At 44.6% G+C, this 22,654-nt stretch overlaps 9 protein-coding genes across 14 annotated transcripts; 2 read left to right on the forward strand and 7 right to left on the reverse strand.

The window, feature by feature from the left end:
* Nucleotides 1–648: 648 nt before the first annotated feature.
* Nucleotides 649–2,292, reverse strand: TpnC47D (Troponin C at 47D). Its single transcript, XM_020946813.2, has 4 exons — nt 2,035–2,292; nt 1,722–1,896; nt 1,406–1,657; nt 649–764 (listed from the first exon to the last, which is right to left on the reverse strand). The coding sequence occupies exons 1-4, from the start codon at nt 2,044–2,046 to the stop codon at nt 736–738; spliced, it is 468 nt and encodes a 155-aa protein (XP_020802472.1). The 5' UTR covers nt 2,047–2,292; the 3' UTR covers nt 649–735.
* A 3,821-nt stretch (nt 2,293–6,113) lies between these two features.
* Nucleotides 6,114–7,188, reverse strand: Cpr47Eg (Cuticular protein 47Eg). Its single transcript, XM_020946818.2, has 2 exons — nt 6,566–7,188; nt 6,114–6,496 (listed from the first exon to the last, which is right to left on the reverse strand). Exons 1-2 carry the CDS (start codon nt 6,575–6,577, stop codon nt 6,152–6,154), a joined length of 357 nt encoding a protein of 118 aa, XP_020802477.2. The 5' UTR covers nt 6,578–7,188; the 3' UTR covers nt 6,114–6,151.
* Nucleotides 7,095–8,148, reverse strand: LOC110179363 (trafficking protein particle complex subunit 2-like protein). Of its 2 annotated transcripts, none has more exons than XM_020946876.2 (5): nt 7,766–8,148; nt 7,542–7,711; nt 7,394–7,481; nt 7,253–7,332; nt 7,095–7,188 (listed from the first exon to the last, which is right to left on the reverse strand). In XM_020946876.2, exons 1-5 carry the CDS (start codon nt 7,796–7,798, stop codon nt 7,143–7,145), a joined length of 417 nt encoding a protein of 138 aa, XP_020802535.1. In that variant the 5' UTR covers nt 7,799–8,148; the 3' UTR covers nt 7,095–7,142. The 2 variants fall into 2 exon arrangements, with proteins under 2 accessions (XP_020802535.1, XP_020802536.1); XM_020946877.2 differs by having other exon boundaries at nt 7,403–7,481; nt 7,766–7,963.
* Vhl (von Hippel-Lindau protein) lies at nt 7,974–9,186 on the forward strand. The gene has a single exon (XM_020946874.2). The coding sequence runs from the start codon at nt 8,060–8,062 to the stop codon at nt 8,792–8,794; it is 735 nt and encodes a 244-aa protein (XP_020802533.2). The 5' UTR covers nt 7,974–8,059; the 3' UTR covers nt 8,795–9,186.
* Nucleotides 8,867–12,744, reverse strand: LOC110179357 (WD repeat-containing protein 48 homolog). Its single transcript, XM_020946870.2, has 9 exons — nt 12,281–12,744; nt 11,990–12,209; nt 10,941–11,935; nt 10,772–10,876; nt 10,568–10,707; nt 10,023–10,218; nt 9,767–9,964; nt 9,607–9,712; nt 8,867–9,506 (listed from the first exon to the last, which is right to left on the reverse strand). Exons 1-9 carry the CDS (start codon nt 12,320–12,322, stop codon nt 9,460–9,462), a joined length of 2,049 nt encoding a protein of 682 aa, XP_020802529.1. The 5' UTR covers nt 12,323–12,744; the 3' UTR covers nt 8,867–9,459.
* A 391-nt stretch (nt 12,745–13,135) lies between these two features.
* On the forward strand, nt 13,136–13,710 carry LOC110179362 (uncharacterized). Its single transcript, XM_020946875.2, has one exon. It carries the CDS (start codon nt 13,136–13,138, stop codon nt 13,595–13,597), a length of 462 nt encoding a protein of 153 aa, XP_020802534.2. The 3' UTR covers nt 13,598–13,710.
* A 76-nt stretch (nt 13,711–13,786) lies between these two features.
* Nucleotides 13,787–16,325, reverse strand: LOC110179358 (NEDD8 ultimate buster 1). Of its 2 annotated transcripts, none has more exons than XM_020946871.2 (5): nt 16,053–16,325; nt 15,825–15,990; nt 15,242–15,709; nt 14,376–15,182; nt 13,787–14,313 (listed from the first exon to the last, which is right to left on the reverse strand). In XM_020946871.2, exons 2-5 carry the CDS (start codon nt 15,942–15,944, stop codon nt 13,858–13,860), a joined length of 1,851 nt encoding a protein of 616 aa, XP_020802530.2. In that variant the 5' UTR covers nt 15,945–15,990; nt 16,053–16,325; the 3' UTR covers nt 13,787–13,857. The 2 variants fall into 2 exon arrangements, with proteins under 2 accessions (XP_020802530.2, XP_020802531.2); XM_020946872.2 differs by having other exon boundaries at nt 15,825–16,001; nt 16,053–16,292.
* A 67-nt stretch (nt 16,326–16,392) lies between these two features.
* eIF2Bbeta (eukaryotic translation initiation factor 2B subunit beta) lies at nt 16,393–18,014 on the reverse strand. The gene is made up of 2 exons (XM_020946873.2): nt 17,581–18,014; nt 16,393–17,516 (listed from the first exon to the last, which is right to left on the reverse strand). Exons 1-2 carry the CDS (start codon nt 17,634–17,636, stop codon nt 16,514–16,516), a joined length of 1,059 nt encoding a protein of 352 aa, XP_020802532.1. The 5' UTR covers nt 17,637–18,014; the 3' UTR covers nt 16,393–16,513.
* A 279-nt stretch (nt 18,015–18,293) lies between these two features.
* On the reverse strand, nt 18,294–22,593 carry Fbl6 (F-box and leucine-rich repeat protein 6). Of its 4 annotated transcripts, XR_015270433.1 has the most exons (10): nt 22,219–22,593; nt 20,767–21,667; nt 20,494–20,704; nt 20,262–20,431; nt 20,061–20,201; nt 19,831–19,998; nt 19,544–19,776; nt 19,351–19,485; nt 19,009–19,282; nt 18,294–18,778 (listed from the first exon to the last, which is right to left on the reverse strand). XR_015270433.1 is itself a non-coding variant. In XM_020946792.2 (9 exons), exons 2-9 carry the CDS (start codon nt 21,649–21,651, stop codon nt 19,075–19,077), a joined length of 2,151 nt encoding a protein of 716 aa, XP_020802451.1. In that variant the 5' UTR covers nt 21,652–21,667; nt 22,219–22,593; the 3' UTR covers nt 18,294–19,074. The 4 variants fall into 4 exon arrangements, 3 of the variants coding, with proteins under 3 accessions (XP_020802451.1, XP_086683430.1, XP_086683431.1); XM_020946792.2 differs by having other exon boundaries at nt 18,294–19,282; XM_086827304.1 differs by having other exon boundaries at nt 18,294–19,282; nt 21,891–22,593.
* Nucleotides 22,594–22,654: the final 61 nt, after the last annotated feature.

Here is a 22,654-nt window from a genome sequence, read left to right on the forward strand (position 1 = left end):
CCTTCTCCAGAGCTACCCACATACATATTTCGGCTGAGTTAAACTTTTGCAGAAAGGGCAGTTGCATGTTTCGGGGGCCAAGTTTAGCGAAAATGCTTGACATCTTTTCAGTCGACAAAAACAAGGAGAATGCTCACTGACATTTGCCAGTTTGGAGAGGCAGCACACACAGCCTCCGAGTTGCAGTTTCGCTTGCATTCTCCATGGGATGGACATCATCTGCGCGGCGGCACAGCTGCGCGGACCAGAACGCCAGCCAAGTGGCAAAAGGAATTTGCACGCACTTGCAGTGCCAGCCATCAAGCAGAAATGCATAAAATCTAAATTGAAAAAGAATACAAACAAAAACTACAACTACTAAGAGTCCACGCTGCGTATGCGCAACATGCATCACTCATACGCCGCGTGGCCTTGCCAAATTAACACACAAATGAGCAGCGGGACACGCCCACTCCCAGCCCAACATTGCATAAGCATCGAAAAATAATAATCTCGAAGACTGAGAGCCTCAATTAAAATGACTCAAGTCGGATGCAGAGATGCATCTTAGAATGTTTGCCGCGCTTTGGGTTTTTCTACCCTCGTAGTTCCTGCACCAGCGGATTATTTATAGCGTAATTATGATTACTCAATACTCAATCGTACAAATCAAATACAAAAACGTTTATTCAAGCCTCGGGATAGCGGGTAGTAGACAATTAATAGTGACGCGATGTGTTGGTTTTCCACAAAGGCTTATTCGCCAGTCATCATCTCCATGAATTCTGCAAAGAGGAAAAAAAGGAAAGTGGAGCAATTAGTAAGATTATCAAATCTAAAAAGAAAATTATTATAAAGAGGACTTTATTTTCTAAGGGCATATATTTGAAATGAGGCTGAACTTTAAACTTAAGGTATGTCTATTAATAAGGATATATATATGTAAATAAACTCAAATATTAATTTAACTTGAACAATGGATATTTTATCTATTATAACTTCTTCAATTTACAAAGATAAAATAGAGTAATTTGTTCTAGAATCTAATAAAAATAGCCTAAGATCTTCATCACAAATATGTACTTTCAACAAATTTCCACAACTACAAACCTTTCCTATCAAGTAACAAACAAACAAAGTCTTTTTCCAAATCCTAAGGTACTGTAATCTGCTCTAAAATCTAGAGGAAAACGATACGTCTCCTCTGTCGCTCTGTGTAAAGATCTAAGACTCTAAAAATAGACGCGTCTACAAGGGCAGCAGCTCTCCTGAGGCGACTCAACAAATTGATATAATTTGTGTGGAACAGAAAACAAAAAAAAAAAACAAGTAAATATGGAAAATGCCTCTCATTGGCATTTGGCCAAAGAATTTTAAATTTTATCGGCCGAGTGACGGCGGCTAATTGGTCGTTCAGCGGACTCACCATCAAAGTCCACGGTGCCGGAGCCGTCAGAATCGATTTCCTCAATCATGATGTCCAATTCCTGCTCGGTCAGCTGATCGTCCAGCTCCTTGAGGATCTCCTTGAGGCAGGAGGTGGGAATGTAGCCATTGCCCTGCTTGTCGTACAGGCGGAAAGCCTCACGCAGCTCCTTCTGCATGGCCTCGTCATCCTCCTCAACGATGAACTTGGCAGCCAGCTGGACGAACTCCTCGAACTCCAGGCGACCGGACTCTGGTTGGAGGGAAAATGACTATATTAGTTTTAGCCTTCTTTTAATGGAGATTAGATTACTTACTGTCCTCATCGACCTCATTGATGAGCTCTTCGAGGATCTGCCTGTCGAAGGGCTGACCCATGAGGCGCAGGATATCGGCCACCATTTCGGTGGAGATGCTGCCGCACTTCTGGTGATCGAAGCTGTTGAATGCCTTCTGCAGAACGGCAATCTGCTCGGGGGTCAGGTCCTCATCCTGGATGCAAAGGGAAAATGGTTTAGTAAGGTAGTCTTAATCATTGACCAACTTTTTTTGTTCAAGATATTCTTTAAAGAATCCACTGATAGCTATCCATTCTACTCCTTAAATTCCAATCTCCTTCGCTCCACTTACAATGTTATCCATGTTAAATCCTGTGCTAGTTGTTCACCAGATCGATCTCCGCCAACGACTGATTCTGTTCCCCACTTCTGCGTATCTCGAGATCCCGAAGGCCCAGCAGCGGCACACACAGCACACACCCACACACTGCGCCACTGTGGCGGGGCATTCCAAAAGTAACAAGCTAATTTATGGTTTTCAGCAGCATTTTCGAAAATAAAACCAAACCACCGGGGGAAAATAAACAAAAGAAAACGTAGAATGTGCTTCTAATTTTCGTTTTTTTCCTTATTTTTGTGAAGTGAAAATACGAAAAGCACTGTAAAACCATTGTGGCACTGGCCTGGCCGCATTTACTGTGCCCGCTGGCCACCAGAAACCAGACCAGCAGACCATCTACATATACCAAGAGCACTCCTCTTCCCTTCGGTGCGGGAAGAGCAATACTATTTTGTAGTGGTTTGCTAAGCTTAACAATGACTATTTTTATGCGGCAACACTGAGCGAAATCAGAGAGGAAATCTACAGATAATCTCTCGCTGCTGATAAACTGATAAACCAGTTCCCAAATGAGATGTCGCCATTCATTAAAACTAAACACGCTTAATGGCGATTAAAAGCCTTAAATTAGCTTATTTTAAATTTAAACAAGAAATGAAACTAAGTTCGTGAAGACAGAGATTAAATACCCTTGCAGTTTGGAAATATATTATCGGATCAAATCTGAAAATGATTATAGGTTAAAATATTCGGATTTTATTAAAAGACTTTTTTAAGTGACAATTTTTGACACAAATCAAAATTTAAAAATCGCATAACTAAGCCAAAAAATCATTAATTTTAAATCGGCAAGTTTTCCTATGCTAGTTTTTATAAGCTTAAAAAATCTGCATACTCCTTTCTTAATTTTACAACATTCAAATTTTTATCAATTTTTGACAATTTTAACGATGTAACCCCTTATCATTTTTTGAAAATCCGAAAAAAATTGAAAAAAATTGTTTTTCGTAAAATATAGCTAGATCGAACCGCCTTTTAATTCTGATCAAGAAAATATATGATTTATGGGGTCGGAAATGATTCCTTTACTGCATTACAAGCTTCTGACTGAATTTGAAATACCCTGCAAGAGTATAATAAAACATCTGTTGTTTTATATTATCATTTTTGCTTTATAGTGGATACTGGTATTTATTTATTGCAATTTAAATGACGACTACTCAATAAACGGATTCCTCTGCGAATGGCAAACTTGTTATAAGTTTTTAGGTGAATTTTAAGCTTTGAATATTAACGAATAATTTAATAATAAAAAAATACAACACTTAAGAGTTTCTGTTGCAATTTTAAATTAAATCCTAGATGAACAACTTTAATTTTAAAGTCTAATGAAAACTTACTTTACCTACCGGAAAATAACAGATAATACTAGTGTCAACAGATCTTTAATTAAAACTGTGTGCGTAAATTTGAGCAAAGTGTGTAAATCAGTTTAAAAAAAAATTCCAAAACCATCAGATACTCAGAACAATAATTTTCGTCAGTGTATTCTTAAGTGGTTCTCCTCATTTAAATATACATATATCATGTATCCCACACTCATAATTGGAGCAAATTCGATCACATTTTTCCAATTCACAGCTCGGTGACACGCTTTATGAATCAATCACGGGCACGGCCCGCCCACAAAATCATTCATAGCTCGACCAAATTAACGGCCAATTAAAAATTGGGTATAAATTAAGAGGATGGAATCATTCCGGACAAGCAGCGGATCCCCAGCACCCCGCTTCCCTCTCTGGTGGAAATATCAAACGACGAACAGAAACGAGCCGAGTGCTAAAACATTTTTATAAGCGATTCGAATACTGTCTCTTGCGGTTCTGCTTCCTCCAACGTATACGTATTATTCGTATTATTGAATGTATATTCAAATTTAAATCAGCCATAATATCAGTTTTCGCTTTGTTTAATACCACACAATGATATGCAAATTGATTTATACATTTTAATAAAATAGCTGCGCTTGTGTGGCACACATTTTCGGAATTACAGACGTGTTTTTGTTTATACACACATAATGGCTATGGAATATTGGGAATATTCAGCGAGAGTATTGGCGGAAAATATTGAGGAAACCAAAATGTTGTTTATGGATTATGACAGCGCCGGCCAAAGCAGCCGACAAAAGTTGACGTCACGGTGACATATTGACCATTTGTTTATGTTTCTTATTAATTAATTAGCGGCCAAATAGATGGGGCGCATAACTCAAATGCCACGAATTAGTAATTGACAACAGCTGGGCTTTGGCAATATTTTTTTCGAAGCGCCATAGGGAATCCTAGAAATTTTTGAAATCCCTGCAGGCAATGATGAGTGCCTATCACTGCAGGTTACACAGCGAAAAAGGGTTTATGTTTGTTTTTTAAATAAGTTAGATCCTTATGAGCTAAGTAACACGCAAAACAGGCTTAGATTTTAAAATTTACCATAACTAAGTCAATGTCAAGCCAAGAAATTAGATTAATAACTCTCCTTAAATATGTTTTCTGTACAACCAATTACCAAAAAACTTACTCTTTAATATTAATAATAATCTACTTTTATTTAAATTTTAATAGACCTAAAACAGCTTTGTTTTTAATAAGTTAAAACTACAATTTTGTTTCAATACATTGATCACTTCTTTCAAGTTATATCCTTAAAACCTCAATTAATTTATTCTGTATTTATTTTCTGAATGAAAATTTGCTTTTTCCCGCTGTGTTTCGCCAGTCTCCCCTTGACAGGCACATTGGCATGTTGACGTTTCCCTCTCAGCATTTCAATCCATCATCATTTGGTACTCGTTATCTTCACTTGCAGCCGCCGTCTATTGGAGGGTATTGGGTTTTCTGATTTCCATGTCGAGCTTCCAGAGCGATTAGCCTCAACGACCCAGAATCCAAAACCGAATCAGAATCAACGGATTTGGTGGCGGATCGTAAGCGTCTCAATGTTATTCTGACATTTCTAAGGCGACGACGACGACGATGAGGTGTAGCCTTGATCGTCGCGGCGGCCACTTTGGTTACTTGTACCTTGGATGCGATGCCCCTGGGTTGGAGGCAGCCAGCCAGCCAGCCTCATCGTAATTGACGACGGCATTCACTTTGCTCGTTGTCATAATTGCAGTGGCATTACTCCGCACTGCATCGCATCGGAGCGGATCACTTTCAAAGGCTTAAAGTCTAACATTTTCCATCTGAACTTATGACAATAAAGAGCCTGATTGTCCCATGGTGATATAAATATGGTTAAATGTCTACCAAAATTACAGAGCAGAATATCGAAATCGACTTAAACCGGATATTAACAAAGAGATTTGTGTGATAAGAAAACTTGATGCGTAGTTATTGATTAAGAATAGATTAAAATTCTAAACTCCGTAAACTAATAGAACATATACAGAAAGATTCCTCTTAATTCTTCCAAAGCCTTTCTGATATAATCTTAAACTTATAAGTGGTTGTTTGTTAAATAAACTTGAATTCCCTAAATAGTACTTGTTAGTTTTTAGATTAAGATATTTTAAAAACTAATATTAACCACTTGACTATACAATCAGTACATTTCTTGGTTGCGTAAATCTGATTGCCAAGTCGGCGCAGCTTCGTGATATTCAAGTTAACTTATATTGTATATGGGGAAATAACATCGTGGGTGAATAATAGCCATAATAAAGAGTTACAGCCAAAGATACCCTATGGGTCCTCCCAAAAGTATGCAAAAGTCATGTCATCACACTTTTCTCGCTTTGAAAGAAGAAACGGACAATGGAGAAACTTTCAGGGGATGCACAAAAAGCCAGTTCAAGTTCAGGGTTAGTTTATCATTAGTGGTCATCTGTCAGAGCTATACAAATACTAATATTTATCTCTTTTCTTTCGTGTCCGTCGTTGGCTGACCTTCACTTGCTTGTCGCATAAAATTAGGGAAACTTGTTTCTTAACGAAGTGTGTTTCATTATTCAAATTATTTTCCGACACAAGCTGCAAACGAAGATGCATTGCCGATCCTTTCCGGCTAAGAACACAGGCTACGGGGGATTTACTTTTTAATGCTTTTATTTTTTGGCAAACATAACTTAGGCATCCTTGGAGGGGTGGGCAGCGATCCAATCCAGGGCCTTCTGGATGGCCTCTGGGATTGGTGGGGGGGTGGGCAGTGGTGGGTTGGCGGACAGCACCTGGTAGCCGTTCGCATCAGCGACGTAAACGATGGACACCTGCTCGCCCTCGGGAGAAGTCCAGGCTTGCTGTCCGTTGACCTTCCACTCCTCACCATTCAGCTGACCAGCCTGCTCAACATCCACAGAATTGTCTAGCTTCAGCGCATACTTGAAGTTGTCCACATTAACTTCCTGCTCGCTGCGGAGGACACCGGCATCTTCGTTGGCAACAGCCACGGCCAACAGGCAGGCGAAAGCAATCTAGAAGGATCAAGGCACCGGTCAGTTAAGAGATTCCTTGGGGCTTGGCTAATGATAAGAGCCACTTACGAAGAATTTCATGTTGTTGATTGGAAGACTTGAGAAGGCTTACTGATATCGTTGTGGAACTTCTGGCTGCTTTTTATATGCTACTGATGGCAGCGGAGCATGATGATGCTTCTGCTTCTGCTTCTGCCGGTGGCGCCCAAGTTCAAGTCAAGTGACGCGGAGGATTTAATTTCATTAATTATGCATAAGATAAGCCAAAATACAAGTTTATGTTCGGGCCTCGTTATTGCTGTGCGGATCGGGTAAAGATCATGCAGATCGGCAGACGGAAGACGAGTTCGACACGGAGACATTAACTAAGTATGTGTCAACTAGCAGACACATTGTAAAGATATAATTAATTCTCAAATTATTTTCGTCAAAAATATCGTCAAAATTAGCATAATTTCGCTTTCAGCCAGGCAAGCGCGACCGGTTTCCAATCGCATCTTGTGCGTATCTCAATTTGAATCTGATCGGCACTAGCTTCGGGCGGGGGCACCTTGACATCCCTCCTGAGAAAAGACAGATAGCTCCCCCAAAACCCGTGTCCGATAAATAATTCAGCTTTATTGTTAACTCCGCCTTAATCTACAGTCTAGGCATTGCCGCTCATCAGCTTCTGTACAGCGCGATCGAATTTCCTGCAAGTAGAAATGGTTGTAGTGGGTGAAAAGGTTTCCCAAATGAGAACGCATCCCAGCTTACTTGGAAGTCAGCGACTCGCCGGGAATGTAGAAGGGATTGCAGACGGCGTCTGTGTAAAGAATATGAAGATTGCGAAAGATCTGAAAAGGAGCAGGGGAGTATTTATACTATCCTAAGACCCAACGGGAAAAATAAACCCACCGCTCGCACCTCGTTTTCCCGCAACGCGACGTTGCTGGAGTCGATGACCACAATGAACTTCACTCGCGAGTTGGTCACGAAACCGTAGCTGCAACAAAATCTATACTTAAGATACAAGAATTATATGGATAATGGTATTAAAAGTTACATTTTGTGATTCTCCGTGGAATATAGCAACCCCAGGTAGAGTTCCTTCGACTCGGTTGCTCCCTTGCCAATTAAGCACTTTTCCTCCACGACGTCCAGGGCGGCATGGACATGGTACTGTAGCTCTAGCTCCTGTTCCATATCGGATGTGGTCAAGTACAACGGGGCGTTCTAAGAAAACCAGAATCATTAATAATTGTGTGAGACCAAGAATTTATAGCTTACATCCTTGCCAATGACTGCAATGCAGAATGCCATGTTGGGAATATTATGGGTTAGTCTGTTCTCCGTAATTCTACTTAAGCTGTTTTAAAACAGCTTAATTTACTAAATTCTCAGTAAAATACAAATTTACTAAACTATTTGTTTACTTTTTTCATTAGAGAAGGGCTGCTTGTTATCGATAATCTTCTAGTCGGCAGTGATCATTTTTATTACTTTATTTGAGGGAATATTAAAGACTGCGAAAAGCAAAACCGTACATTATCTTGTAATTGGCGATTTTATTAAATTAATTTGATGTGTGTTGTACATATTTCATTAATTTATTTTTTGTGCATTTCAATTACATACAAAAGTAAAATCGGCAATCGCAATCAACAGTTATCGGTAACTAGCCATCCCTATTATCTATACTTGTTGTTTGCTTGCAGTCAGAAAAGAAAAACAAAGAAAATTGATTTAATAGCCATCGCGGATAGATTAGGCACCCTGGTGGAGATGGCGCTCCAAATAGCGCACAACAACCGCGACGGCCGGCTTGGGGGCCCTGCTCCGGGCCTGGTGGAAGTGTACGTGATGTTCGTCAACACGACCAACCGCACTGTGGATCTCTACTGGGTGTGCGAGAGGGACCGGGAGAACATATACCTAACGCTGAAGCCCTTCGAGGAGGTGCGCGTTAATACCTTCAGTACGCACAGCTGGTTCTTCCGCGACTACTACACGGGCGAGCGGATGCACGTGCGCTCGCGTAGAATCTTCCAACCGGTCCGGGTGCGGGTGCCCAAGAACCCGCAGCATCCAGACCAACTCTGCGACGTCCGCAGCCAGGTGCTGATCCACTTCCCCATCCGATCGCTGCGGGAGAACTGCCTGTGGCTCATCGCCCGCTGGCTGATACGAACGAGTAACACGCCGCGTCGGGTCATAGCCGGCTACAACATACCGTCGACGCTGAAGCAACAGTTGCTCCTGCTGCTGACCACCATTGAGTCGTATTCCCGCGTCGCTGGCACCCGACGGAGGCGTTAGGATGAGGGTGGGAACCCATAACAAACTCGTAGTTAAGCAAATTTTGGGCGGGTTAAGGAATGAGAGCCAAGCTTGATTTCCAAATAATTTAATAAGTTTAATTTTAATTGATTTTTATCCTGGCTTTGCTTTTTGTTTTGTTTCATTACGTTTTTTTTTTGTTACTTATGTACAAATTGGCTTGCATAGAGCGTTTTACAGGTTGGATTTCTACAATTGCATTGATTTTTTGTATCTTTAACAGATTCTTTAGATGTACTTACGTTCTATGTATATAATTATATATATTTATAAACCTAATGTGAAACAATTGTGAATATTACATACACATAGGCGCAATTCCCTAGGTCTAGATGCTTCAGATGCAAATACATGTAAATGGTATGTCTGCAGTTATCTACGTGTGTGTTGTGTCGCAAGCTTAATTGTTATAAGTCTGAATCTGAAGTACGCGGAAAGAGGCGAAGTAAAACAAAACAAATAGGAGCACGCGGTGCTCTTTATGTGAAATGTTTAAACATATTCCTCCTCGAATGACAAAGACGTTCATAAATACATATAAAATGGTTAATCGATCTGCGCCAAATCTCATTCTCTATCAATAATGCATCATCGGTACCCTGCTGCTGCTGCTTCGGTTAGGCGGGAGATCACATACCAGGCGTTCAATACTTGTTGCGCGTCACGCGCTCCAGGCTATCCCCGATCGAACCTGTGGGGGGACGACACAACTCACAGTTAGGCAAAAGGCAATCATGCGTTATGTTTTTGCTTTGTGTGTGTGGTGTGGGCTCTATCTCTCTTCTATTTACCATCGTAGTTGAAGTTCTGCTTCGTCTTGTACTGAAACGTAAGGTCGGTAGATTGCTTCCAGATAAAGTGGCGCACCGTGCGCAGGTCCATATTGGGATCCACAACCTGCAATGGAAAAGGCATTAGCTTCTACACAGGCTACAAATCCTTCCATCTTACCACATCGTTGCACCACAATTCAATGCGCTCCTCCGCCGGCAGTTGCGATCCCTCCGAGTTGGCATCGCTCTGGCTATTTTGCAGGGAATTGTTGGCGTTATTGCCACCGCTAGGCGTGGTCTCCGCATTGAGCACCTTTTCCAGCACATGTTCGCACACCTTGCGACACTGTATGAACTCATTGGCCACCAGGCGATCCTGTTTATAAATTATTTAAAGATTAGAAAATAAACCTAAATCGTTTTAGAAAGCTTACCTTCTTCGTGCGCTCTGGCTTGGTCATTTGCGGATGAGGCTGCAGGAAGAACGGTATTTTCAGGAACTTGGGTATGTTCTTTTCGATCACCACATCGGTCACCCACTGTGGCGCCGTCTCGTGAAGCAGCGTGCTCTCGCTATCGCCGGCTGCGTCGCGCACTAAGAGCCTACATACGGTCCGGCCGCCCACTTCGCTGTTTGGTTTCGTGGAAGAGATTGGCAGAAATTAGAGAGATTAGACATAACAAGAAGGGCAGCCAAGTTATTGTACCCCTGCAGTTTGCAAATGAATTATAAGATCGAATTGGGAAATTGCTCGTAAATAAGCTTACAATTTTTGCATTCTTTGAATCAATACTTAAGAGATTTTTATATGAAAGTTTTTTGAAACATTTTTTTTTTGAAATAGCTAGACCGATTAAACTATTGATCATTATCATGAATATATATTTATAGATCCGAAAATGGCTTCTTCACTGCGTTTAGGGCTACCGACTACAATTAAAGTACTTTGCAAGGTTATAAAAGTTGGAGTCACCTCACCTAAAGATAACGGGCGTATGTTTTGGTACTTGAAAGTAACCATTGCCATGCATGTCCGGATCCATTTCGTTTGGTGGTATGGTATGCGGTGGTGTCCAGTACTCGAGAAGGGCCTCTAGCAGCAGTTTGCCATAGTTTATCTGGTAGAGCAAGCATTAGTATCAAGCAAGCCTTACTATCCAATGAAAAATATATTAAACTCACCTTAATCTCTGTTGTGGGATCCACGCACTCCGGCAGGCCGGCTTCAATGGACACCCAGGCCGCGAAGCAATCCACTTCCTCCTGGCCCAACACAATCGTGGGCATCTGTACAGAAAATAACAATTGTAAGATATAAAACTTTATGTATAGCCGGTCTCCAAATACTCACCCCTGTTTTCAGATCGACAGTGAACCAATTTGGAATGTACACCTGCTTGTTGCGCTTCTTAACTTCCGCCTCGTAGTCGACTGCCCCCAGCTGATCCTTCTTAACTACTCTCAGCACGTCGTAGACGACAACCTGATCCTCGGAATCCTTGGTTATTATATAACGCTTGTCGTTAAGCACCGTGCACTCTTTGATGGCAGCTCCGCCCTTAATGCAGGCGACTTCTGTGCCGCCCTGCGTCCACTGGGCGTCCATGCCGCCGGAGGAGTTTAACGTACACCTGTCGTACATGGGCAGCTTCCAGCAGCGGATGTCCGAATTCCAGGTGGTGGCCCACACCCCGGTCTTGTCGATGTTGTAGCCCAAACTAAGCACGGGTGCCTGCTCTTCGCACACCAGCATCTTGTTGCTGGGATTCCGCATTTCGGTTACTATGATGTTCCGATCTCTGCTGCCGGAGATGATGTACTGGAAGTTCTCGCTCATTAACAGCGACCACACGCCCTCCTTGTGCACGTGAATGGTTTGAACGCATCGCTGCTGGCCCAGGTTCCACACCTTGATGGTGCCGTCGGAGCTGCCGGAAACCACCTGATTACCGTCGGGCGAGACAACCAGGCAGCGAACGTTCTCCGTGTGGCCGCGTAACTTCATGCTGCGCATGCAGGTGCGTGGATCCCAAATGCGCAGGATATTCTCGGTGGACCCGCTCACAATGACAGTGCCTGCGGGATTCATGGCCAGGCTGTAGATAGAGTCCTTGGACCCGGTCAGACTAGATGTGGTCACCGTGTTGTTGCTGGCAGTCAGAGCTGTCAATGTGTTCACGTCCCACAGGAAGATGGCTTTGTCCAGCCCGGCGCTGGCCACATGCTCCCGATCCTTGGCGTAGGCCAGCGCCTGCACGTAGTCCCGATGGGTGCGGAGGGTGGACATGCAGAAGCCCTTCTGGGCGTTCCACACCTTCACCGTGGTATCACAGCTGGCGCTGATAACTGGGGATCAGATGATAGTTGATGGAACCACACCCTAATGCGGTAAAAACTTACGGTTTCGTCCATTACAGCAGAGCACTATGTCGTTGACCCAGTCGTTGTGGTGCTCCATCGACTGTATGTACTTCTCACTGGACTCCGTGCGTGTGTTCCACACCCGGATGATGGCATCGCGCCCTGCCGAGTACAGCTTGCCGTTGTTCGGGTCCAGCTGGAGTGCATTGACGCCATTCCGATGCTGCTTCTCCTCCGCGTCCCGTATCACAAAGGAAACCTGCGACGACGGATGTCCGGAAATTTAATTGGATTAGTTTCGGGTTGGCCCACCCGCCCCCGCTCTCTCACCTGCATTTTCTTACGGGCTTGACAAGTTTTGTGCGTCAACATGTCTTCCGCGGATCTGCTGCACTGTGGGCTTCGGCGAAATCTCTGGACTTGACTGGACTGCGCTGGTTCAGGCGCTGGCTGCGGATGTAGCGATTCGCGTCGGGTGCTGCTCGTGGGGCACGCACATCTATCGGTGTTCCTGTCCGGCACTTGCTATTTACTTTTCTTTGCGGATCAAAATCAAGGAATTTCCAACCAGCTACAAATTTTTCGCACCTATTCCGCTCTCTTTCGCTCCCCATTCGTTCCCCACACTCTCCTGTGCCTGTTGGGGTTGCCACCTGGTTTTCCGTGATGTGCCGGCTGTTCCATAGTGTTGACATGTTTTGTTCGCAAGTAGTTCCGCGAGCAACTGAAAGAAATTAAATAAAAAGCTTAATTTAAATTAGATTTTAAGGTCACCCATAAGAATCTTTTTTAGTTATTTATTTATTTATTTATATAAAGCTATACGATTTTCTTAAACTAAAAGCTAACTTATTTTTTGAGGCCTTGGCTTCTGTGGCCAACCGCTATAGATATAACTTTTCCGAACTCGAACACAGGAACAGTTTGTAAATATGTCGCACAGTTTTCCCTTATAGAACAAATTGATATTTTAATTCTTTTGGCTAAAGAGAAGTATATATTTTCCCAAACATTTAAAACTTTTTGGTTTTTGTTGTACAAACAGAGGTTTCACCCGCGGTGAAGACTCGCGAAAACTTTAATCTTCGGCGGGATTTGGCAACCCTGTTCTTTACATAACAAGAAGAAGAAGATTCTCCACACACCGGGAAATATCACGGATTAATTGCATTTTTACCGAAAATAATGGTCAGCACACAGAACAAAGACTCCTGCAGCATATGCGACAAGGTGGGCCTGAAGCCCTTCACCCGAGAGAACGTTTTCAACTACTACATACCCCTCCACGGCCTGGTGAGCTATGGTGCCTTGTCGGTCAATGTGATGAACCCGCAGATCGTGCCCAAATTCCTGCCAAAGAAGGATCTGACCAACGTCTTTCTGATCTCCGCCGTGGTGGGCAGTGCTTTTTACATCTATGGACGTCCCCACCTCAAGGACGTGAAGAACAACAAACGTGGAGCGTACGCACTTCTGGGAGCCACCCTCTTCAGCATGGGATCCGTTTTGGCCTGGGCTCTGATCAAGTCCGCCTTGCCGAAGGACAACGCCCTGCTCGCCACCTTGGCCGGGCTGGGAACAGGAGCTGTCATCGTGAAAATGGGCACCGATTATATTAATGAAGTGGACAAGCTGCAGAAGAACTAAGTGGGAACTGTGGAACTGATTATTGACCTATACTGGGGTCGTACGGATTAGAAAAACGTTTATAAAACACTCGTATAAATAAAAATTAACGATACTGTAAGTCAGGAACTCAATCTTCCGTGTGTCCAATAACAATTTGTTGAGAAACAGGCCGTAAGTGATGACCATATCAAAATTAATAGTATCAAATAATAGAAAATCTTGTTATTTAATTGTATATTACATTTCTGGCATTTAACAAAGTTAAAGACGACTCGACATCACTGGGTTAACAGGTTACGGTACTCAGCCAGGATATGCTCCTCCTGTACGAGCGGCAGATCCAAGTAGTCCTGATCGTTCTGGCTTAGATCGGCGTTGAATCGCTGGTACGCCTTGTAAGTCTCCATTTCGGCACGCGCCTGTCGGAGAACAGACTCGATGATGGCCGGAGGCGTTGGATTGGAGTTCGAGGTAGAGGGCCCATCGCCTCCATTATTGGCCAGATCGGTGACCCGTTCCATAGCTTCCTTGAGCTCCCCTTCGCTGCGAAAGGCGCGCAGCAGGAACTCTATAGCCCGCTCTAAGTTGTTACTTGTGCTCTCGAGAGCCGCACGCACCGAGTCTTCGTCAAAACCTAGCTGGCGAAGCTGAGCCAGCTGGTCGGTATCGACGGAAACACTCCTTTTCGGCAGTGCGGCCATTAGCTCGTCAGCTTGTGATTGCAAAAGATCCACCTGGAATAAGATATTAGCGTAGTATAGTAAAATGCACTGTTTCACTTTTTTTAAGGACTCACCGCCTGGGGAATGTCGTTATTGGATCGCTTCAGAGCCAGAGCGGCCAGTCGACGATCATAGCCCATATTGGTAAGGGTGCAAACGCTGCGAGGATTTACCCAGTCCCCACTGTCTTTGACATTGGACATTCGACGGTTCAGGGATCGCTCCGACTTTGATTGATTGCGGGCATCCTTTAGCTGTTGGCGTCGCTCGTGGATGAACTGTACGGCCCGCTGTACATTACCACCGCTACCGCCACCGCTCGAAGAAGAGCGCAGGGCCAAGCGGGCCTCACTCACCTCGAAGCCCATTTCCACCAGCATAGTCAGCTCCTCCTCGTTAACCTTCAATTCCCTCAGCAAAGCAGAAGCAGCTTCGAAATGCTCAAATGCCTCGTCCCGAAGATTTTGATGGAATAGCACAACGCCCTGAAGCAGCTTCAGACGCATAAGCAAAGCTCTTTCCGGACAGGCCTTGCCCTTTAACGAATACAGTCTCTCAAAGTTTTCGCCGTAGCTGCGCCGGAAACTGCGTGTACAGATTGCCAAGCGGCGCTCCGCATCCGGAAGCTGTGTGACGTTCTTCAGGCAGAGATAGCACCACACTATGTCCAGGTTGAGGAGAGCGTAATTGTCCACCTTCTCGAGGAACTGCGAGTTGCATGTGGCAAAGCGCTCGTCGGCCTCCAAGAGAAGGAGCAACGCCTCCTCGAAATCCTCGCGCTGCATCGCCACCTTCGCCTTCTCGCAGAACCCCAAACCGATGAGCAGAGCCCGATTCTCGTCTGGCGGCAGAAAAACGGGACTACCATTCTGGTCCTCCATCTAAGGGTGAGAACTGTCATTTTATAATGCGAATCAATACAGCATCAATTTAAGCTTACCTCCATTAGCTGATTCTGGGATGATACCACTGCCTCTACGTCGGCTTTGATTCTGTTGATTCTCTCGTAGAGAGCTTCATTCTGATTATCGCCCCTGCCGGTCACGATCACGATCAGCTGCTGGTTGTTCTTAAGCTGCTGGGAGGCAAGTGTGGCATTGGAGGCCACCATCTTTCCGGCTGCAATGCATTTGACATGATTTGCGTCCGGCAATTGCAGCTTTGCCGCGATTGCTGCCTGAAGATCGGACCCAAGGGCGTTAAGGTCGCACTTAATGTCCTGCATTGTGGTGGTGCCGCCCCCACCTCCATTGTCAACGCGCCGCACCTTGAACGTGGCCAATCCGGTGGCGTTAAATTCACGGCGAGCGGCCAGTTTCCGAAGCGCATTGTCCTGGAGTTCGGTGAGCACGAAATAGCAGCGATCGGAAGCGATACCCAGAAAACGACCGTACTCAGCAGCTAGGTTCTATAAATAATATAAAATAATTAGTTCTACTTTCTAAAGAATAAACGCTATAGAACCAATCGAATGCCCATAAATTTCAGGGTATCATATACTCCGGTAAACAATACATACATACCTCCATCGCGGCTTCGATACAGCCGAGGCCTTCCGAGAAGTATGGCTCCTCCCACAGCTTTACGCCTTCGGCTTGGAGGCGTGCGCGGACCTGGGTAAAGATGTTATCAATGTGCGACATCTCGCGGCGGAACAAAGGCCAAAAATTTAACCAAAAACTGCGACGTCTAGTGGGAAACTATAGCGTAAATATCAACCCGCGCCACAAAGGCAACTTCATAATATTTACCACAAATGTTATTGTTCTTCTTCTTCCTTGCACATGTGTTTTCGGGCAGTACAAAAATAATGCGCAGTCACCAAAAGCCAACGAGTTGTTCCCAATAAAATTTTAAATAATGGAAAGAAGAGAGAGCAGCTTCTTTCGACTGCTAAACTATAAAAGAAGCTCTGCAACAGAGAATGACAATTCAGTTTATTTTGTTTATACAAAAGTTTTGTGTTCTGTGACAGGTTATCGGCTATCGATAGTAATAAAACAAACAGCTGAATAGCTAAGTATAACAGTTTTGACAAAAGACAACACATTATTTGTTTCTATTTTAAATTTTAATTAAGAGATTTTTAAGTTCAGCAATAAGACTTGATTTTTTATTTGTAGCAGCGAACATTTAAATAAAAATATCAAAAAACATAGCTGAAACTGAAGTTAAAAACGGTTCCATTGCACTTTGGAAAAAGCTAACTATTTTAAATCTCCAGATCCTCAGGATGATACAGTTCCGTGAGCAGCCGGTACACATATGAGGGGGCGTGGCCACCGGTGTTGGATATAAACAGAGTAATCAGCTCCGGTGGCACATAGTCGAACATGGGACTATAGACCTTAGCCTCTCGAGCGGGAATGGAATCGTAGGGTATGACATCTTCGGCACAGCCCACCATATTGAAGGCATCCTGCTCGCACAGGTGCAGCGGCGACAGCTTGTACATGGGCGCCAGCACGATCACCGGCACAGAATAGTGCTTGGCGGCCAGCGCCACCGTGTACGCACCACAAGCGGCCCGCAGTCCACCGTTAGCAAGGACACTGTGCGTCCCTATTATAACTTTGTTAACACGCGACATCATCGCAAATATGGCGGCATCCGGGATCACAATTATCTCTACGTTCTTCTCACTCGCCAAGCTGGCAGCCAGGTTGTGACCCCGACATGCTGGTGCACACTCAGCAACGATTATGGTAAGGGACTGGCGCTTTTTAATAGCTCGCTTCAAAAAGTTTTCAACGCTGCGCGAGTGGCCCAAGGTCAGGATTATCTCCGACGAATGGATGTGCTCCTCGGCCTGCACGCAAATATTCTCCGAACTGGTCTCTAGCTCCGTTTCCACTTCCTGAAGGTGATCCAGCAGCGCTTCCCTCAGACCCTGTTGCGGCACCGAGTAGTCACTCCTCACGTTGCTCTCGCTGGTCTGGGTCACCAGTTTGTGTAGCGACAGAGAGGCCTGCGAGTCGTCGGCAATGTGCTGGACCTTTGCATGCAGCAGGTCAAACTCCTCACGGGTGAGCTTCAGAATCCGCCTGGCTATGTTTGATGACACCGTCTCCTGGGGCAGAGCTGATTGCAGGATTCTACACTGGGCGCGGACTATTTGCATGAGAGCATCGGCGTTTTGCCAGCTCTTGCTCATAATTATGTACTTGAAGATATCCAGCGTCTTGTTGGTTATATTGTAGGATCCCTCCACCAATCTGCAAGGTATAAGCGGCTTTAGTTGCCTGACGTTTAAACGGTTTCCCAAAGCGATTTTCATACCCCACTTTGATGGCGTGGATTAGCTGGGTTACCTCCTTCAGTGGTTGTTCGTGCATCCTGCTATTCCTCGGATTTATTATTTATTTCTATTTACTTTCACAATTCTGCACAAAAATTGCCACACCAAATACTAGTTATCGATGATGGCGAATATCGATTAGTTGTAATCAAACTGTATAACAGACAAGAAAGGAAGCTATCTTCGGAACGCCGAAGCTTGTATACCCTTTCAGATTGCAATTCGATCATGAAAAATTTTAAATAATTATAATAATTTTTTTTCTATTCTAAGTTATGAAATTCAAATTAAAAAGGAATCAAATTTCTTAAAATTTTTGAATATTTTTACGATGTAACCCCTTATAATTTTTTGAAAAAATCGAAATGTTTTTTCTTTAAAATATAGCTAAATCGACGCGGCTATCGATTCTGATCAAGAATATATATACTTTATATGGTCGGAGATGACTCCCTCACTGCGTCGCAAGCTTCTGACTAAAATTATAATCCACTACGAGGGTATACATTTTATTTGAATCTTATATTTTCTAATTTAATACTGCTTTTGGCAACCCCAGAAAGTGCTACGGACATAAAGGAAATCTTCCTATCCAGCCGTTTGGCCCATCAAGGTGCTTCTCATAATCGAATTAGGAAACACCTCGGCACCTGTGTAAAGTTTAAAATTGGCATAAAGATTGAAAATGTTTGCGTTTATTTTAAATTAAATGTACCTTTAATTGCCGTCTCTTAACTGCTAGTAATGCTTAACAATTGAATTGTTTTAATTTATGTTATTTAATGTTACGTTATGCATGTGTATGTGTGGTATATGCGTTACCTTTTTATTAATGGTTATTTTGTATATAAAAAAACATCCAATCGGAACGCTCTCTAACGCCAATATGTACATTTCTATCGGGTTAAAACACATCCTACAAATTGCCTTAGTTGGCGACTCTGAATTGACGACTAATTTATCGTAAATATATATCATTTAAGTATTGCGAAACATACTCTTTTAAACTTAGCTTAAAACTCTGTTTACATACTTTACAAACACTCAATGGTCGGACTTAACTAACAATAAATCAGTGTCTATATAATTATATATATATATATATGTATATGGATGCAGTGAAATCATTGAAAATAGTTGCAAACGGGTTAGTCCTCCAAGAAGTGAATGCTTTTCGCGCTGCAAAAAATTCGAATCAACTAAATTATGAATACATATTGCATTTACAAAAGATCTGCGCGGAATACTCTAAATACTAGTACAATAGTACAATAATTACACACTACGGCCTATGAACAAGATAAGCATTATTGGAAGATGCAAGCTATTGCAAATGTCTATGCAAATATTGCAATATGTTTTCCGCGGATTACAGTACAAAATCAACAGGTTGCAACAATTTAAATTACATTTAAACTTGGCCCGCCTTGATCAACAATAAAACCGATGTGTTGTGGTTTCGCCCACTGACTGGATTAGTTGCTCCCGCTGCTGTTAGTTTTCAGCTGCACCCCCAGCACTTCACGCAGCTCATGCAGCTCCTGGGGTCCCTGCATCAGACGCTTGACTCCACGCGGCAGGCCGCGGCAAGACGCCAGGTTGATTGAGCTCATGTTCGCGCAGTTGGTGAGTATTTCCTTGACTGCCTCGTCCGACACGGACGAACCGCACAGATTCAAATGGCTGCATTGACGAAGTAAATTGGGTGTAATAAAATAACAATAGTTTAATTTTTTCATGTTAATACTCACGCCAACGGCGACTCCCTGCCCTTCTCGGCGAGGGCACGCAGGGCATTGTCTATAGGCTGCTGCACATTCGCCCAGGCCAGATCCAACTCAATGAGACTGTGCGCCCACTTGGAGGCAATGAGTTCCAGACCCGACCTACACAGAGGACTTATATAGATTGGCTTTCTCTTAATCGTAAACTATCGGAACGTACCCCATGTCTCGTGTAACTGAGCAGCCAGACAGGAATAAATGCTTGATATCCCAGGCTGGCAGGCGAATAAGGCTCTCGTGTGTCAGCCGCGTGCAGTTGCGAACGTCCAGTAGCTTCAGTTTGGAGCTGCTCTTCAGTATGCGCTGCAAATGGTCGTCGCTAATGATGCGTGACTCATCAGTCAAGGCAGCCACAGATAACTCCTCGAGATTTGGAAAGCCGGGAGAGTCCATCTGACAAGAAGAATGTATAAGCGGAAAGCAAAAGATAGAAGTTAGCGGGCTTACAATTTCCTGCATTGATGCTGTGCTCGGCGTTATATGAGAGTTGGTCACCCGCAGGACCTTGAGCTTCTGGCAGCCGCGCTGTAGCTTTTCAATGTGTAGTACACCGTGTGATGTAGCTTGAGTGGTTACGTTCGAGAGATCCAGTAACGCCAGATTAGGGCAGTGTGTCTGTAAAGATTTAAATAGCATTAAAAATAGAATTTATTGAGCCTGGAGACACGACTACGCACCGACAGTATGCCGACTATTTGTGGTATTCCCGCAAGGCGGTTGTGCGCCAAGTAGAGATGGGTTAGGCGACTGCCCATAGTCTGGAGTGCATTGCACAAGGAGGTGATGCCCACAGCGCTCTTGCTGGCATTCATCTCAACCTGGTAGAAGACCAAATAACATCAGAATGGGGTTAGGGAGCACACCTCACTAAAACTTACATTGATGGAACTCAAGTCTAGTCGCTGCAGCTTGTGCAAGTTATCCACCAAGTAGGTCAGATTATCCGAGGTGAAACCCTTCCAGCCGGACAGCGTGATGCCAGCCAGATTCGGACAACCACTGGACAGCTTGGTCAGGAAGCAATTGATGTCCGTTATTTTCCAATTGGCTGAAAGGCAAACAATTTGTCAATCCAGTTTAAATTCTTAGGGGTGTGTATTCGTCACGTACAAACATTCAGCTCTGTGCAGGCACTGCAGCGGTTGTCCACAAACCACTTGAGCTTCAGTTCAGTGCGATACTTCTCCTTGACCCAGGTGGTCAGATCCATGGTGCGCCACAGTGTCGGTCTAAGGGAAACCTGACGCCAAAGCGAGCAAACTCGTCCCAGGCGAAATAAAGTGGGCAGACAGCCCTCCATGTCAACGGCATGTTCAAAGATCTAGAAGCAATAAGATTGTGTGTGAGTGGGGTTCTTTGTAGCCATTGCCACTTCATTCTCACCCTGAAAAGTACTTCCTCTGGCAGCTTCTGGGCCCACACGCTCTGCTCAATTGGCTCGTCCGTAGCCGCCGCATCGGCACTCGTAGAAACCTTCTTTTGGCTATCTCCTCCTCCTCCGCCTTTCTTCTTGCGCGGCTCATACTCAGCCTCATCGCTGTCCGGTTGCTTTGGTTTGCGGATGCGCTTGCGCACAGGTTTAGAGGCCGCGGGAACGGGTACGGGCGGAGAAGTGACTGTCGGTACACTGTCTCCGGCATCGGATTTCTTTATGCAAAGCTTTATGCCCACCTTGTGGTCGCTGATCTCGCTCTCGTACATGGGCAGCGCTTTGGGCTTGCGGGCTCGGGAGGCACGTGGTGACGTGGACGCCGCCTTGCTGGGCTTCTTAGCGCTTAGGGCCGTAGCTAGCGGTTTCCCCGACTTTGGTATGGAGCCATTGACCGTCGACGCCGCCGTCTCCGGTTGCTCCTGCTTGGGCGGCGTACATGCCTGAAGCTGCTGTTGCGGTTGCTCCTCCGCTGGAGATCGCTGGCCCTCCGAAGCGGGGGAGCATGATGTGGATGTGGCCGTGTTGGTCTCATCAGTCTGCGTTTCTGACTTGGGCGGAGACAGGATGTTCTCCGGTATAATTGCTGCAGTTCCCGACGCCGTAGTTTCGCCGGCCAGCAGCTGCGGGGGCGTTTGCGACGGCGTAGACGGGGTGAGTGTGTTGATGTCCACTGTAGTGGATTTCTCCTTGTCACCCGGCGGTAACGGCGGCTGCTCACCAACGACATCCGTGTCCACTTGCATGGCCGATCCCTCGGCAGCTTCAGCTTTCTCTTTTACGCCATCTTCGTCGGACACCTTGGTCTCCTCCACTTGAGCTGGTAGAGATTCGCTCATCACTTCACTAGTTTTGCTGCAATCGATTAAAAAAAACTAGTTGAGGAATTCGCAATCGGACTGAAATTAGAATTCGCATTTTTCCAACCGGGAAAATCGATGCAAAAGGAACTCTCAACCCATTTTGGCGGTTTTTCACAGTTTCCCATTCGCCCCCGTTCTCAATACGAAACTAGAAAAAACACGACGCGAAGCGCTCTCTCCAAACCCCACGAACAACACACAGTCGTAAATCTCACCTGCTACAACAATTACATATATATATTTTTTGTTTTTATTTTTATTCGTTTGTTCGCTCTTAATAAACAAGTCGGGAGCAGTTGGGGTCGCACCGACTTGTTGGTGACCTGTGCGCAAACTCCCAGCGGATTCCCGCCATAAATCTCACTTGGAGGGACGTTATATACACGGGGGCTATATTAGATCGGCGTAATCGCAACGGATCAATCCAATCTTTGGGAATTTCTTGCTTTTTAACCGTGTTTTTGTGGCACTGCACTTCACTTAATATTTTCGTATGCTGCTCGGCGCGACGCGTGCAGGGTGCATAATCGGCATTCAACTCACCACTTGGAAGAGAGGTAGGTACACAAATGTATGTTATCTGCCGAGATACTGTTCGCTCGCTCGCACTCGCTGCGGTACTGTACTGCGCTGCGGTGTGTGAACGGTGCGGCACTATGTGTGTGTGTTTGAATTGTTCGATTTCGATTCTAAAGATTTTTTCTCCTGGCGTTTTGTGGTAACTGTGGCCTTTTTGGTGTCCGAACGGCCGCTTTCACATTATTGCCACGCACTCGAGGCACTGCACACCAATTGGCCACGGCATTGGCGACAATTCGTACATTATTTGGACACACAATCAATTAAAACTTAATTCCATCAGCCGAACGACGTAGAAGCAGAAACACGATATATCGATATGTGCGCGACTCATCGATAGCAGTGTTGCCAGATGAAACTCTAGCCTATCACCTAAAAAATCCCGAACAGTGAAGATTTG

The sequence above is a fragment of the Drosophila serrata genome, unplaced genomic scaffold (assembly GCF_035046125.1).
Source record: "Drosophila serrata isolate PLE 108 unplaced genomic scaffold, ASM3504612v1 contig_165, whole genome shotgun sequence".
Classification (NCBI taxonomy): domain Eukaryota; kingdom Metazoa; phylum Arthropoda; class Insecta; order Diptera; family Drosophilidae; genus Drosophila; species Drosophila serrata.